This window comes from Erpetoichthys calabaricus, chromosome 12, assembly GCF_900747795.2.
Source record: "Erpetoichthys calabaricus chromosome 12, fErpCal1.3, whole genome shotgun sequence".
Classification (NCBI taxonomy): domain Eukaryota; kingdom Metazoa; phylum Chordata; class Cladistia; order Polypteriformes; family Polypteridae; genus Erpetoichthys; species Erpetoichthys calabaricus.
In genome coordinates this window covers 149,358,298-149,375,111 of record NC_041405.2, presented here as the reverse complement: position 1 = coordinate 149,375,111, position 16,814 = coordinate 149,358,298, and the positions used below count along the sequence as shown (strand labels likewise).

General features: G+C 43.7%; 1 protein-coding gene across 1 annotated transcript in view; it reads right to left on the bottom strand.

Annotated features, from left to right (window-relative positions):
• Window positions 1-5,768: 5,768 nt before the first annotated feature.
• cib3 (calcium and integrin binding family member 3) overlaps window positions 5,769-16,814 on the bottom strand; it is a 50,097-nt gene continuing 39,051 nt past the window's right edge. The window contains exons 5-6 of the mRNA XM_028814705.2: window positions 12,874-13,069; window positions 5,769-6,377 (exon numbers count right to left, since the gene is read on the bottom strand). Of these exons, the coding sequence (XP_028670538.2) occupies window positions 6,356-6,377; window positions 12,874-13,069 (218 nt within the window). The 3' untranslated portion in view covers window positions 5,769-6,355. The remainder of the gene's footprint in view (window positions 6,378-12,873; window positions 13,070-16,814) is intronic.

Genomic DNA, 16,814 nt, shown 5'->3' with positions numbered 1-16,814 from the left:
TTTCGCAGTTGTCCCTGTCTTGTCTTCTAATACTTGCCTAGCAGTTCGAAATGATGAGCCTCTGTGCTAAATCTGGCTTTGTGTTAGCTGTGCATGTGAGTAGAAAGAAAAATAGATTTATAAAATTATATTTGTACAGAGCACAGTAACATATTATCCATATACACTTATTACATGCTCCTCCTTCCTTTTTTAAAAAAAAAATCAACAAGCTTTGTTAATACTTTCTCTAACATCAACTACTGCCTGGGTGGCACGGTGGTGCAGTGGGTAGTACTGCTGCCTCACAGTAAGGAGACCTGGGTTCGCTTCCCGGGTCCTCCCTGCATGGAGTTTGCATGTTCTCCCTGTGTCTGTGTGGGTTTACTCCCACAGTCCAAAAACATGCGGGTTAGGTGCATTGGCGATCCTAAATTGTGATGTGTGTGTGTGTGTGAGTGCCCTGTGGTGGGCTGGCGCCCTGCCCAGGATTTGTTCCTGCCTTGCACCCTGTGTTGGCTGGGACAGACCCCCGTGACTCCGTGTTAGGATATAGCAGGTTGGACAATGACTGGGGCGGCACGGTGGAGCAGTGGTAGTGCTGCTGCCTCGCAGTAAGGAGACCTGGGTTCGCTTCCCGGGTCCTCCCTGCGTGGAGTTTGCATGTTCTCCCCGTGTCTGCATGGGTTTCCTCCGGGCGCTCCGGTTTCCTCCCACAGTCCAAAGACATGCAGGTTAGGTGGATTGGCGATTCTAAATTGGCCCTAGTGTGTGCTTGGTGTGTGGGTGTGTTTGAGTGTGTCCTGTGGTGGGTTGGCACCCTGCCCAGGATTGGTTCCTGCCTTGTGCCCTGTGTTGGCTGGGATTGGCTCCAGCAGACCCCCGTGACCCTGTGTTTGGATTCAGCGGGTTGGAACATGGATGGATGGATGGACAATGACTGACTGACTTCAGCCTACACAACTAAGCCCAGTGCAGCGGTAGTGGCACCAGGGCTGTCTTTGCATATGGGCACAATGGGCACTGGCTGCATACAGGAGCATAGAGGCGGCCCACAATATTTCTGATGCCTATGTTACTATCAAAACAGGAGCTCCAGTGCCCATATAGCTGGCACTGAGTCTTGAGTTTCAGAGACCAGCGCTCATCCTTGTTTAACCCACCCACTCACCACAAATGCCAGAACCGCACTCGGTGAACATCAATATATCCATCCATCATCCAACCCGCTATATACTAACTACAGGGTCACTGTAGTAGGCAACACAGGGCACAAGGCAGGAAACAAACCCCGGGCAGTGCGCCAGCCCACCGCAGGGCACACACACACACACACACACCAAGCACACACACTAGGGCCAATCTAGATCGCCAATGCACCTAACCTGCATGTCTTTGGACTGTGGGAGGAAACCCACACAGACACAGGGAGAACATGCAAACTCCACGCAGCGAGGACCCATGAAGTGAACCCGGGTCTCTTTACTGCGAGGCAGCAGTGCTATCCACTGCGCCACTGTGCCGCCAAACATCAATATAAAAAAGGCACATTAACAGCTTTACAAACAAAAACAAATACAAAACACAAACCCTCTATATCCAGCAGGGGGCGTCTGTTTCCTGGGATTGTGCTCTTTATTGATGCAGAACAGACTTGAGTCATACATATCCCTTTAGTGACCATGGCGGAAATAATCAGACGACAGCACTATGGTACAAAAAGAGATATATTCATTTAACTTACTTGAAAAGTTATCTTCCATTCCCAAAAATACAATGCGTAATTATTTATACATACACATCCAGGCTGGAAAGAGGCCAATGGAACGTACAGTTGTCATCCAGTTTGTCAGTAGGGGATGCTGACAACTTTACGAGTCTCTTTCCGGCGGGATGTTAGGAGGCATTTGGACGACTTCTGGCTTCTTGGTGGTTCCTCCTCACTTTATATTACTTGAATTTTATATGAACCTTGTCAGGTACGGGCAACTGCCAGCCAAACTGTGCTCTCCTCAGACCACACATAGCACTTTTGCCCCTGCTCTAATCCTTCATGGCCTCTGCCTGGGTCAGGCCAGCGTCAAACAACCAAAATCCCTGCCCATGGAATTCATTCACAGAGAAAGCTTTCATAAAGCAGACAGGAGCTCTTGTCCATGGTGCCAAATAGGGCAACTCGCCTGCCTTCCAGTTGTCATCTGTCCATCTTCTCTGCCAGTTTATTTCTGTGGTTTGAGCTATAATATAATGGGTTTGAAATAAACTTCACAGATTACAGTAACACACCTGAAACCTAAATACTACAACTGCACACAACAGATACAGTCCCAAGCTCGAAAGTAACAAATTGATGTGTGATGCAATCGCCATTTTTAACTCGTGTTGTGTGACAATAACAGTCTGCTCTTATAGTCCGTACTGCTCTGTAAGAGCTCAATGGCAGCAGGAAGGAATCCCCAGCAAGCTGGCGAAAAAGAGTATAAATGTACTCTCTAACCAGAAAAAGCAGTTGGGTGTGTGAGGAAGACGGGAATAGTTCAATCAATCAGCCTTTATTCAGTCACAGATGAGTACATGGATTCCACGTTGCAAGGCAGAAGAAGAGCAAAGTTTCCCGGTTAATTTTAATATTAATTTTCCTCCCCTTCCGCTTACTTATGAAACAGCATCTAAGCATTTCATCTTATATTACGCAAATCGGCCAACCGTTTCTGTTTTGTGTACGTGTCAAGAGGGGCCCCAAAGAAGGAAAGGTCATATTCCCTCTGTCCCTAAAGAAGGAAGTTACCCAACTTCAGCCTACTTCACCTTGTCTTATGACAGACGCCTGTACGAATAACCTGCCGTTATAATAAAACAGCTTTTAATCCTTGGATATAATAAAACAGCTTTTAATTAGCTTGCAAGCAGTTACATTTTCTTTCAGAGAAAATACAAACAAAAGGGATCATCTTCTGAGACGCATCTCGCTTGTAAATCTGGACAGAAATCCAACATCTAGTAGGTGGTTTCAGTTTTGAATTTCCAGCACATGGATGCTGTTGTTCCTCACTTCACCTCCAGATGTCTCTCTTTCTCCTCAGTTTTTTCTGGGTTAATCCCCTTTAGGCGAGCGGTCCTGTCCCATTCAGTGCCTCCTCCCAAAAAGAGGCAACCCATTTAAGGAGAGAAGAGACGAACAAAAGGTCAATAGTACATGAGGCAGGCTCTAACTTAGTCGCTCGTCACCAGATAATGAATAAAGTAGTCAAACATAACACAGATCTACAAAAAAATATTTTTTGTTTGCTACTGGCAACTTTCGACTAGCTCTTTATTAAGTTTTCATATGTGAAATCGGAATTAAGCTATCACGTCAGGTTTTTGAGATACACATCATTGCTGTTTTGACACTTTTGAATATCAATATATCAAGACAGTATGTGGAGTTTGGACTCTGTCCCGCCAAAATTGTTTTGATGTGTTTATTCTGAAAACAAACCAGGAGACGATAGCAAACAACAAAGATTGTCTTGAGTTTCTCAGATGGGACTTTAGTCAGTAAAGTAAGTAAAATCTAAACATATAAAAGGCAAAGCCCTCACTGACTCATCTCTGATTCTCCCGCTTTCCATATAGGAGGGAAGCTGAAATTTTGCGTGCTCATTCCTTGCAGTGTACTTACAAAAGTTAGGTATGTTTCATGTCCTATTGCAACACCCAAGGGAGGGAAACGGGTGTACCCCCTAAACTGTATATATAGATAGGGGAAACCCCCCCCCCCTCACTATTTCTGCGACTTCCAATATATGTAGGAAGCCCAAATTTCCCATGCTCATCCTTTACAGTGTACTTACAAACATTAAGTATGTTTCATTTCGCAGCATGCCCTGTAACTAACTTTCGAAAATAACGTCTTCTTTTTGGCGGTTTTCAACATTATGCTGCAAGGAACTTTCGGAACTGAACTCTCCTTTTGGTGGTTTCATTCTTTATTTCCATCTTCACAGGTGGCGCAGTGGTAGTGCTGCTGCTTTGCAGTAAGGAGACTGTGGAAGGTTGTGGGTTCGCTTGCCGGTTCCTCCCTGTGTGGATAGCGCTTTGAGTACTGGGAAAAGCTCTATATAAATGTAATGAATTATTATTAACAAAGGATTTATTTCATGGCAGAGACGCACAAGGGCCGCCCCCGGTCCCCCTTCCTTTATCTGCACGGCTGCTGTCTGCCCACCTACCACGTGGTTGGCTCCCTGCCTATCTACATTAAGGACACCCCCCGCTCATGTGCCTCCTCACTCACTTCCTTACTTTCCTTAGCTGTTCGTCGTGCTCACTGCTCCCGTCTTCATGCCTGTTATTGTTGGCCTTGTTTCACGTCTCCCTGCCGGTGACTCCTGCCTTTTCGTTTACTCCACCACTTTACTACAAAATGTATGCATATGTAACAATTCCCATGAAAATAACAATCTCTTTAAATTGTATATCTGATAAACCAAACCTGGGGGTGGGCGAGCCCTGAATCAGCTTAGTTGCTCTTCTCTGGACCTTTTCTAGTGCTGTTATGTCCTTTTTGTAGCCTGGAGACCAAAACTGCACACAGGACTGCAGATGAGGCCTCACCAGTGTGTTATAAAGCTTGAGAAGAACCTCCTGTGACTTGTACCCCACACATCAAGGCGCTATAACCTAACATTCTGATAGATAGATAGATAGATAGATAGATAGATAGATAGATAGATAGATAGATAGATAGATAGATAGATAGATAGATGTGAAAGGCACTATATAATAAGTAGATATGAAACGCATTATGTAATGATAGATAGATAGATAGATAGATAGATAGATAGATAGATAGATAGATAGATAGATAGATAGATACTTTATTAATCCCAAGGGGAAATTCACAAAAAAAAAGTGATAGGAGTGATCATTAAAAAAGAGAAAAATAAAAGTAGAAAAATAAAGTCGTACACGGAGCAGCTGAAAAGGCTGCCACTTTCGGCGGCACCTGAGTCACTTATGTCACTTCTGTTTGCCTTCTTAATGGCTTTCGATTGATCGAATTCAGGGATTGATTGAAAACAACAACTAAGTTGCGTAGAGAGACCTGAGAGAAGCTAGAAAGTGGCAAAGTTTTGGCTAATTGCCGGGCATAAGTCACGAGGGGCAAAAATTAGAAGGAGTTTAGCTTTACGTTAACGATTTAAAGCCATATATTAATCTCCGTCAGACAATCAACAAAAAAAGCAAACTATGTTGGTATGGTTGTTGGTTTGTAAAAGAACAATAGAGCTGGATGTCACGGGCAGAAAAATGATAAGAAATATCCGTAACAGAATTAATAATATCAGCTAACGGTAGAATATATAAGAGAAGAAGGGTAGGCTCAAGGACAGAAACCTGAGGCACCCCACAAAGCAGTGAAGTACTGCCTGACGTGAACTCACCCAACATAAACTGAAAAACTCCTATCAACTAAATAGGATGAAAAACTGAGCCAGTGATACCTACAGAGTGGGATAACCGATCTAAAAGGATTTTATGGTCAACAGTATGAAAAGCTGAAGTAAGATCAAGCAATACTAACACAGAGCACCTGCCATCGCCTGCAGCCATTAGTAGTTTATTTTTAATAACAACGGCTGTGAAACCACAACAGGAACAAAAAAAACAACCTCAGAGAATCAAGATCTCGGTTTTACGTCTCATCTGAAAAAGTTTATTGAATCATCAAGACAATTTTTTGAAAAAAGAAAACCAATAAAACCATCGCCTGAACGTTTCATCTGCTGATTCCCGGTATAAGAGGAGTCCAGGCCGCCTGTAAATGAACGTTTTCTTTGATTGGTCGTCAGATTCACTTTCATATTAAACTTTTTTCACTTAGGCCAAACCTAAAGGAGACCATGCGGGTGTGAAAGATAGGCGTAGCCAGTGGGTTTGATTTCATGTTTTAACCCCCCAGAGAAGTATATCTTCTGACAGTTCCAACTGGTTGATCACAGATGGAGTTATGATTCAGGTACTTTCTCGTCGACCCTGAAATTAATTCCTGGCTGCACCACTGGTGCCAAATATCCAAGTCTCAGCTTTAAGATACAAGCAACGCCCATTTTGAAAAAGCCAATGCTGAACTTGGGGGGGCTGCTTTTAATTTTCGGTTTCTTTCTGATGCTTTAACTGCGGACACACAAATCCCTTCAACTCTGATCCTGTCACCTCCTTGTGAAGTCCCAGCATGGGCGCCCGAGATGACAGAAGAATTTGCAAGACTCGATGGTTTCAGTCACTCGCCCAGTCCCCAGGTTGATGTTCTCCAGTTAGAGCAAGTCCAACCTTGGTCTATTGATGTCATAAAGAACTTTGAAATGAGTCCATCATCGAGTTGGGAAGCTTAGATTCTGATGTGGAATGTGCTGCGTTTGAAGGGGAAGACAAAAGCAGTGCACATTAATTATTTTTAATGTAATGTCCATTTACAGCATTTATCTTTCATGTTGATCCATTCGTGGTTGAATGGCCACTTGTTACAGAGCACAGTGAAAGGCACTATACACAATAAAGATGGGGTAGACTTTTTAAAATGTTTTATGGTGCACACTCGTAAAAGCACTATTTAAAATAAGCAAATTTAAATATTAATCAATCAACTTTAATGCAATTGTCAGATTTAGTAGTATGCTATAATCAATTATACCCGATATCAACACTGTTATTGAAAGGCTTAATGCCAACCAGTCACTCATCTTCCAAACTCACTTATCCACAGCAGGATCTCAGCAAACATAGTGCATAAGTCAGGAAAGACCCCCCGGGGAAGAACGCCAGTCCATTACAGGGTGACCACTCAGAAACGCACACATCTGGGGCCCACATCTGTCCGCCAAACCTACTTGTCCTTGGACTGTAGGAGGAAACTGGAGACCACCAAAAGGAAATCCACATGGAGTTGGAGAGAACATGGAAACTCCACACAGAGATCACCCGGGACATGAACCCTGGATACTTTGTCATGAGGCAACAGCACTACGTTCTATCTATCTATCTATCTATCTATCTATCTATCTATCTATCTATCTATCTATCTATCTATCTATCTATCTATCTATCTATCTATCTATCTATCTATCTATCTATCTATCTATCTATCTATCTATCTATCTATCTATCTACGTACAACTGCGCCACCATGCCAATCAATCAGCTAAGCCTCTGTTAAAGAAGTTATAGAAAATGAATGATCAGTTAACCAGTCATCCATTTTAAGACCATCTTATTGAGTTCAGGGAATGTATGGAGATGGCGCTATGCCAGTGGCACTGAGCACAAGGTAACAACCAACCTTGAATAGGACAATAGTTATCCTAACTTGCATGTATTTAGGCCATGACAAGAAAATCCACACATGAAGGAGCCAGGAACCTGGGACCCTGGAGCAGTGAGGGGCTCACTATTGTGTCACTGTGAAGGGTTTCAATCAATCAATCGATATGCAATATACTGTCAAGGATGGCAGGGTGTGGGGTTGTTCTTCTGTCCAAGACTTGAAGGAGGCTACAGTCCTGGTGGAAGGTTAAAAGGAATTAAAAGCTGCCTGAGGAGCCGAGCTGGACAGTTGGTCCTCACTGCCTTTCAGGAGACTGAATCTGTGCTCTGGCCAGAGAAAGCCACATGTCTCTCAAATGGTTTAGAGACGACCATAACCACATACTGGTCAACTGGGCAGTGACACCTGAGACCACCCTGTAAAAGGACATCCGGCCACACAGTGAGTCAAGTGAGGCTAGAGTCGTGTGAGACCCCCTTTTATTTTACACTGGGCCTGTGTGTGTTTTTTTTTTTGTTTTGAAAATCTTGATGAGCCCTCACTTCACTTCGCGACATGCAATTTCAATGTGTCTGTACATATATATCTTTATGCTGTATCTTCTTCTTTCGGCTGCTCCAGTTAGGGGTCGCCACAGCAGATCATCATATTCCATATCTTTCCGTCCTCGTCATCTTGCTCTGTCACATCCATCACCTGCATGTCCTCTGCCACAACATCCATAAACCTTCTCTTAGGCCTTCCTCTCTTCCCCTTACCTGGCAGCTCTATCCTTAGCATCCTTCTCCCAATACTCCCAGTATCTCTCCTCTGCACATGTCCAAACCAACGCAATCTCACCTTTCTGACTTTGTCTCCCAACCATCCCACCTGAGCTGACCCTCCAATGTCCTCATTTCTAATCCTGTCCATCCTCATCACACCCAATGCAAATCTTAGCATCTTTAACTCTGCCACCTCCAGCTCTGTCTCCTGCTTTCTGGTCAGTGCCACTGTCTCCACCCCATATAACATAGCTGGTCTCACTACTGTCCTGTAGACCTTCCCTTTCACTCTTGCTGATACCCGTCTGTCACAAATCACTCCTGACACTCTTCTCCACCCATTCCACCCTGCCTGCACTCTCTTTTTCACCTCTCTTCCACAATCCCCATTACTCTGTACTGCTGATCCCAAGTATTTAAACTCATCCACCTTTGCCAACTCTACTCCCACATCCACACCATTCCACTGACCTCCCTCTCATTCACACACATGTATTCTGTCTTGGTAGTCCTACTGACCTTCATTCCTCTCCTCTCTACAGCAGTTCTCCACCTCTCCAGGGTCTCCTCAACTTGCTCCCTACTCTTGCTACAGATCACAATGTCATCAGCAAACATCATAGTCCACGGGGACTCCTGTCTAATCTCGTCTGTCAACCTGTCCATCACCATTACAAATAAGAAAGGGCTCAGAGTGGATCCCTGATGTAATCCCACCTCTACGTTGAATGCATCACTCCTACTGAGACCTCACCACTGTCACACTTCCCTCGTACATATCCTGTACAACTCTTACATACTTCTCTGCCACTCCCGACTTCCCCATACAATACCACACTCTGTCATATGCTTTCTCCAGGTCCACAAAGACACAATGCAACTCCTTCCGGCCTTCTCTAAACTTCTCCATCAACATCCTCAGAGAAAACATTTCTTGACATGAAATCATCCTGCTGCTCACTAATCATCATATATATAGTCATACATGTGAGTCTGAGGACCACCATCCGAGCTTGTCAAAGGTAAGCCATACCCCATGGCTGAAAGGATAACACAGTGGGTGACTGCGTAATATTGGCTGAGCATTCCCCTGTACAATGATATGGATACCCAAAGGGCAGCCTGGGAGTTGTGGTCCCATTGGGTTGCCCTGTCAGGCTCTGTGGGGACCACCCCGGGCAGTTGTTGGTTATTGACTACACCAGGATCAGTGTGGTCCTGCCCAGGCTGGAAGTGCTTCCTGGAGATGGTTAATTGAGCACCGGACAAACTACCGAGTCGGGTGTTAAAAGAAAGTCGCGCTGGTCCAGCAATCATTGTGCGCAAGGCAGGAACAATCCTGGACGGGGCGCCAGCTCATCACAGGGTGAATATGAGCACACATGTACAGTAGGGTCAATTTAGCATCACAAAATCACACATCCTGCATTGCCTTTGGAAGGAAACTGAAGCACACCAAGTAAACCCACCAGGAAAACATGCAAACTCCAGGAAGGGAACACCTGGGACATGACGTCCTTACTGTGAGGCAGCAGTGCTACTGCCACGCCACTGTGACCCCACATGTTTTAATGCATGCTTTAATACATTTCATCATGAAAATGATATCAAGTATTTATCGTAGAACTCAAAATGTTCAGAGAGCTGTAATATCATGGAGTTAGCGTATTTTGTGTGGTGATCGCTGACTGTGGCTTCTCTCAGTGCAAGAGGAAGTCGGTTTAAGAAGCACATTACCGCGATTACCACCTGTGTCGAGGAACACATAGCATATGAAGCATTTAAGTTATGATGGGATTTGATAAAGTCTAGTAAATTAAACATTGATTTTAAGATGAAGTTTATGATGTTCTACTTTAATGACAAAATATACCACATGATTAAAATGGAAATTTCAAGATTAAATCCAAAATGTCACCTTTAATCACGACATAAATGACAAATTTAAAGTGTAAATGTCGAGAATAAAGTCAACATTTCGACTTTAATCCCAACATAGATTTTTTTTCTTCACTGTGTCCCTATTTTTTTCTTTTCTTCTTAATGGCCCTTCCGTAACACAAGCAATGCAAGTTAATGTTAAGCGATCAGAAAACCTGTGTGCTATGTAGATTGGCCCGGTATGAGGGAGTGTGACTTGTTATGGACCTTTGCTCGATTCCAGGGTTTGTTTCTGCCTTGCAATCAATACTACTGAGGTAGCCACAGCCCAAAGGTTGTGTTAAGCAGTTGTTGGCGGATTTAAATAATAATAACTAGAAAATTTACAATTTTCAATATTTGGGGAGGCATGGTGGTGCTGAGTAAGGAGACCAGGGTTCACATCTTGAGTCTTCTCTGTATGGGCTTTGCATGTTCTCCCCGTGTCTCCCACTGTCCAAAGACATACAGCTTAAGTGACTCGACTAAATTGGCCCACGTGTGTGTGTTTGGTGTGTGTGTGTGATCGCCCTGCGGTAGACTGGCGCCCTGTCCAGTTTGTTCCTGTCTTGTAATCAATGCTGCTGGGGTAGCCTCTGGCCTCTTGCATCCCAGAAATTGTATTAAGTATGCTAAATAAATGCATATTTGGAATCAATAGTACTAACTCCAAAAATTAAAAATGATGGGCAGCCTGAACAGCAAACAGAAGTGACCAGTGGCTGCGGTTCACCACTGATGAGTGGTCTCTTGTCTCATAGCTGACCAGTACTATGCTGTGTAACAGGTAACCTTTATGTAACATTTTTATTCTATTAAGCCTTTCATTTAAATTGTCTTTTGTCTAACATTTTCATAGACTCTTCTTATCTTTAGTAAGTAAACTCTTAGCTGGCCCCTGATCTTCGGATTAAGTAGCAGGAACCTCTTTATGTAACGTAACACAGGATGATCCAACGTCCCATACTGTATATGGACTTAGTCATATTAGATTAACATGCTATCAGCTATGTGCTAACTCTGCTACAGTCTACTATAAAACTAGGCTTCCCAACCTGGGATGGGTGCCCACACCCCCAGGGGGTGCAAGACAGCATTTCAGGAGGTGCAACAAAGAGGAAGACTCTGTTGCGCTCCACAGAAATCGAGGGAGGTGTATTGTCCAACTTTATTGTGGTGCAGTTGTTGTCTTGCAGTGTGCCATCCTTTGTAGGGCATTTATTAGTTAGTGCTCCTGTTTTATGATATGAAAAGATTCGAGCATTGCGTGCGCAGTGGTCACCTGTGAATGAGCCACAGAATGGTTCTTGTGGGTTCCTTGAGTTTGTAAAGGTGAATAACTTTTTTTAAGAGAATGGAATTTATACCTTAATGATCTGCAGAAAGTAGTATTGATTTCTGTGTAAGCCCTGATTGTGAAATGTCACTGTTTTTTTGGGGTTTGATTGACATCTTTGCCAGTTAAGGGGGACTGAATTGAATGCAACACCTGCTGTTTACACTCACTCAGCCCATCTCTATTGCTAGCAGTCCATGGCAGGAGCAAAGCAAATTTTAATTGTGCTGCACATCTGTTTTTGAACTGCAGTGAAGTTATTATTGGGGGACAAAGCTTATCAACTTTGTTTTATTGTTTAGTGAGAGAGTGGCACATGTTGCTTCACAGGGGTCTACAATCCCCCAAATCCCTCGATTGTTCTCGCAGTGCTTGTGGCTTCGTGGGATACCCCAACCCCTGTATTGTCAATCACGTGTTTAAGTTTCACAGGGGAAGCATTTACAAGAGGCTGTGGTGGGCAGCTGGGTCCCATGCCTGGCCGGGACGCCCCTTCTACATATGTTCCGGGGGAGCAACCATGGGCATCTCAGTACCTCCCCCGGGATGCTTGGTGGCAGCCTCCCTGGCTGATAATGGTGCCTCAGTTTCCCATAGGGCTCCATGGGAGATGGAGTTCTACACAGCCCTGTTGGGTTCTGGGGTGGCCGCCAGGGGGTGCTGCATGGGTCCCTGAGCCGGCCTGGACAACTCCACAGCCCCGCCTGGAAGTGCAATCGGAAACAGGTGATTAAGCAACTGGAGCACTTCCGGGTGGGCTATTAAAAGGGCCAGCAACCACCACTCAGGAGCCAGAATCAGGAGGAAGAGGACAAGGTTGCCAGAGATGAGTGGTGGTGCCAAACGGGAGTGTTGTGGTTTATTTGAAGTGCTAATTTGCACTGTGTTGTGCCTGCGGGGTTCACGGGGAAGACGTGCTCCACAGGTGAAGAAAAATAAAAGTCCTTTGTGTTTTTACACGTGTCTCTGTCTGAGTCTGTGCCGGGTCGGGCGCTATACAGCGTCCAGTCTCACAAGGCTTATAAAGGACAATTGCTCAAATTACATTTCCATTTTATGCACTGAGTTTAAAGCATATTTTTTTGAGTTCAGTCTATTCACCCACTACACTGTATGCGGTTCAATTTGTGGTTCAAAAATTAAAAATTAGACTTCTTCAACTTCAAATGTGATTATTACGTTTGTAGGGGATGCAAACATAAGTCAAATATTTTCTGGTGGCACAGGGCACAGAAGAGGATGGGAACCACTGGTTTAATGGAATTGTCTAAGCAAAGATTAGTAGCATAAGACTGGTGTGAAGTGTGCGCCAAAGATGTCTTTGTTGAATAAATTTCTTACTCTCCTATATTTCTCGAGTCTACAGAACCTTGTATTAACAGAGTGTCGGAGTTTGTCAAGATTTTGCCCGGACAGCTGTCCCCTCTGCAGAGTCTACCCCCTGTTTCATGGCATGGTCCTGGCCTGAACATTACACAGATAAGAAAATGACTACAATTGCAACTTTCTTTGTCCATCAGGACATTCTGTGAAACTGAAATTGTCTTCTCCCTTTGTACTCTCACCTGAGGAAGTCTGGTGCTCGCACAATCATATGCCGGAAGTCCTCCAGAGACAGCCTGCCGTCGTTATCAAGGTCGGCCTCATCGATTACTTTGTCACACACCAGCCGCACCTCTTCGGGGGTCAGTTCATTACGGGTCAGCTTGTTCAGCGTCTTCTCCAGATCTGACTTACATATGTAGTCGTCATTATTGAAATCTGGCAGACGGAGGGAGGAGAGCAGCATTAGTCTTGACTTTAGGCAATATGGAAACCTCACAGGAGAATCTGTTTAATAGCACAAAGGTCACAAACGTCACGGTACTGCGGTCACAAATTGGTGGTGGACTGAAGTCGAGGGGTTACTCAGCAACCATATTCTTTAGCTTGTGAAGATCATCTATATATATAAAATCCCTGTGTGCGTCCAGGTGTCCGTGTGTGGGTGTCTTCTGGTGAAGTGCGCATGCGCGGGGCAGGTGCTATGCGCGATATTACTGTCAGAGAAAGTTAGAGGCGTTTTACGGAAATACAAACCAGTATTACTGCGAGAGGAAATTAAAGGTACACAATACTGTGATGCATATTACAGCCACATACAAGCCAGTATTACTGTCAGAGGAGATTAAAGGCATATTACCGACGCGCACGCCTGTATTACCGCCAGAGAAAATGAAAGGTATATTACGGACGTACAAGCCAGCGGACGTACAAGATGGTATCCTTCAATAAGGGCGCGCACAAAAAGGCGAGCCTCAAAAGGACGACCTCAATTGGGCGCGTAAATAAAGATCTGCACCTGTTGCTCTTCTTCCAGAGCCATTTGAACTAAATTATCTACGCGCCCTTATTAAATAGAGCCGTACAAGACAGTATTACTGTCACAGAAAATTGAAGACACACAATACACGGCGGCAGCCCACGAAGAACGGTCAGCTCAGCAAGTAAACATCAACAAAAGAAAGGCTGAAAGAAAGAAAAATACGACCAACAAAAAGAATGAGGTCAAAGTCCCCTGCCATTTAATATAGACTGTTCCTACTAATGTTTATGCACTACTGTTCTAGCGCCCGTTATTGTAACGGGCTAAATGACTAGTTAGGTAATAAACTTCATTTAAGGCAGCAATGAGTAATGTCAGTCCTGGAGGGCTTAGAATAAAAGAATTTATTTATGAAAATGTCAAAAGAGTAAAAAAGCAGAAAACCAAACAAGATCTAACAAAAACAGGAATCCAAAATGAACCAATCAACAGTCACCCCAACAAATGGAAAATAACCCACTTTGCCCATCTGAAGTAGCCAATACACACATACTGTATGTCACACTGCCCTCTTGTGGCTCCTGCATGCCCACACTCAATTTCAACTTACTGTTTGCACAGAGTGGGTTACTCTGTACATTCTCAGAGCATTTGTCAAATCTATATCTCCAGAGCAGCAAAATACTAAATCATACAACATTAGCATAAATGCATACCCAAATTGCAATTTAATTCTGTTTAATTACGATGAACAAATCATGGATATATAAGGGGAGAAGAGTTGAACACATTTTTGTGATAATTTTGTTTGGGTTGGCTGTACAACTTTCCCTGAGCACATATGAAAATTTGGTGTGTCTGTGGTCACAGCAGTCAATCAGTCAGTTACTCTTGTGTTTTCTAGGGGTAAACACGGCCACTCCATTCTCCATTTGTACCAAAGAAGAGCAGCGAGCAGTGATTCATTTATTTTTTCTATGAAATGAAGGTTCCCCGGGGCCAAAATTCTCATTGGGTTATCAGAACCGTCATATGGACTTGACCAATAGATTTAGGTTTAGGTTTAGGTTTCTTTATTTAGTCATGTTTACACAGGAAAACATGAAATGTGCCTTCTCAGTTGCATCTAATAACAGGTAACAGACAAAATGAAATAAAACAGACAAACAGAAATAAGAAAGGTTAAGGTAAGGCAGTTAGATAAAACATATTTATAATATGGTCATCAGTAATGGACAGGGATGGGCATCACACTACTTCATGATTAACATATGTCTGGCCATTTTTGGACTTCTCAATCCATTTGTAAAAACTGAATTTTGGCCCCTGGTGCACTTTGTTCTTCTTTTTCTTATTACAGTATCATGTAGCAGATCTGGTAGATACCTTTATCTAAGATGACTTACAGAGCAAGTTATAATACATACAAGACCGATTAGAAGGTACAAGAATCAAAAGCAACAGACAATATGATAAAAACAAGCAAGAGGGAGCCGCACTACTACTAAATGTTTATACCTGCAGCTTGACTATGACACAAATCAGCATCCATGTCAGTAAAACAGCAACTGTCCTGTAGAAGAGACTCTAAGCAGTTCCAGAATCTACATATACATATATAATATATAAAATCCAACGTCTGTCTGTCTGTATGTCTGTCCACTTTTCACGAGAGAACTTCTTAACGCAGGGGTCCTCAATCACGGTCCTGTAGGGCTGCAGTGGCTGCAGGTTTTCCTTCCAACTAATTTCCTAATTAGAAGATGACCCTTGCTGACAATGAAACTTGGGATTTAACTATTTGGTTTGTTAGTGCTTTCATTCATCCAAGTGAAATTTGAATTGCAGTTAGGAGATATAGCGGGTTGGATAATGGATGGATGGCTCCTTCCAGTTCCCCTCTCATTTATTTCTTAAACACTTTTTAACGCAGATTCTTCATGGTGCATACGCACAGGTTTAAAAGGAAACACATTATCTGGAGAGCTGCTGGTTTATTGGTTATCTGCATTTTATTATGAAATAATGCCTGGTTAAAAAAAAAAAACATGCAACAATTAAAACTTAAATGCAGCTGCTAAAAACTAAAATAGGCAATTAAAGGCGCCTTCAACACCATCCAACCTCTGCTCCTTAGGGACAAGCTGACAGAGATGGGAGTTGATTCATACCTGGTGGCATGGATCGTGGACTATCTTACAAACAGACCTCAGTATGTGCGTCTCGGGAATTGCAGATCTGACATTGTGGTCAGCAACACAGGAGCGCCGCAGGGGACTGTACTTTCTCCGGTCCTGTTCAGCCTATATACATCGGACTTCCAATATAACTCGGAGTCCTGCCACGTGCAAAAGTTCGCTGACAACACTGCTATCGTGGGCTGCATCAGGAGTGGGCAGGAGGAGGAGTATAGGAACCTAATCAAGGACTTTGTTAAATGGTGCGACTTAAACCACCTACAACTGAACACCAGCAAAACCAAGGAACTGGTGGTGGATTTTAGGAGACCCAGGCCCCTCATGGACCCCGTGATCATCAGAGGTGACTGTGTGCAGAGGGTGCAGACCTATAAATACCTAGGAGTGCAGCTGGACGATAAATTAGACTGGACTGCCAATACTGATTCTCTGTGCAAGAAAGGACAGAGCCGCCTGTACTTCCTTAGAAGACTGGCATCCTTCAACATCTGCAGTAAGATGCTGCAGATGTTCTATCAGATGGTTGTGGCGAGTGTCCTCTTCTACGCAGTGGTGTGCTGGGGAGGCAGCATTAAGAAGAAGGATGCCTCACGCCTGGACAAACTGGTGAGGAAGGCAGGCTCTATTGTTGGCATAGAGCTGGACGGTTTGACATCCGTAGCAGAGCAACGGGCACTCAGCAGGCTCCTATCAATTATGGAAAATCCACTACATCCATTAAACAGTGTCATCTCCAGACAGAGGAGCAGTTTCAGCGACAGACTGCTGTCACTGTTCTGCTCCACTGACAGACTGAGAAGATCATTCCTCCCCCAAACTATGCGACTCTTCAATTCCACCAGAGGGGGTAAACGTTGAACATTATTCAAGTTATTGTCTGTTTTTGGTTTTTTTTTTACCTGCATTTTTTATTAATCTTTAATTTAATATTTTTTGCTGCTGGAATATGTGAATTTCCCCCTGGGATTAATAAAGTATCTATCTATCTATCTATCTATCTATC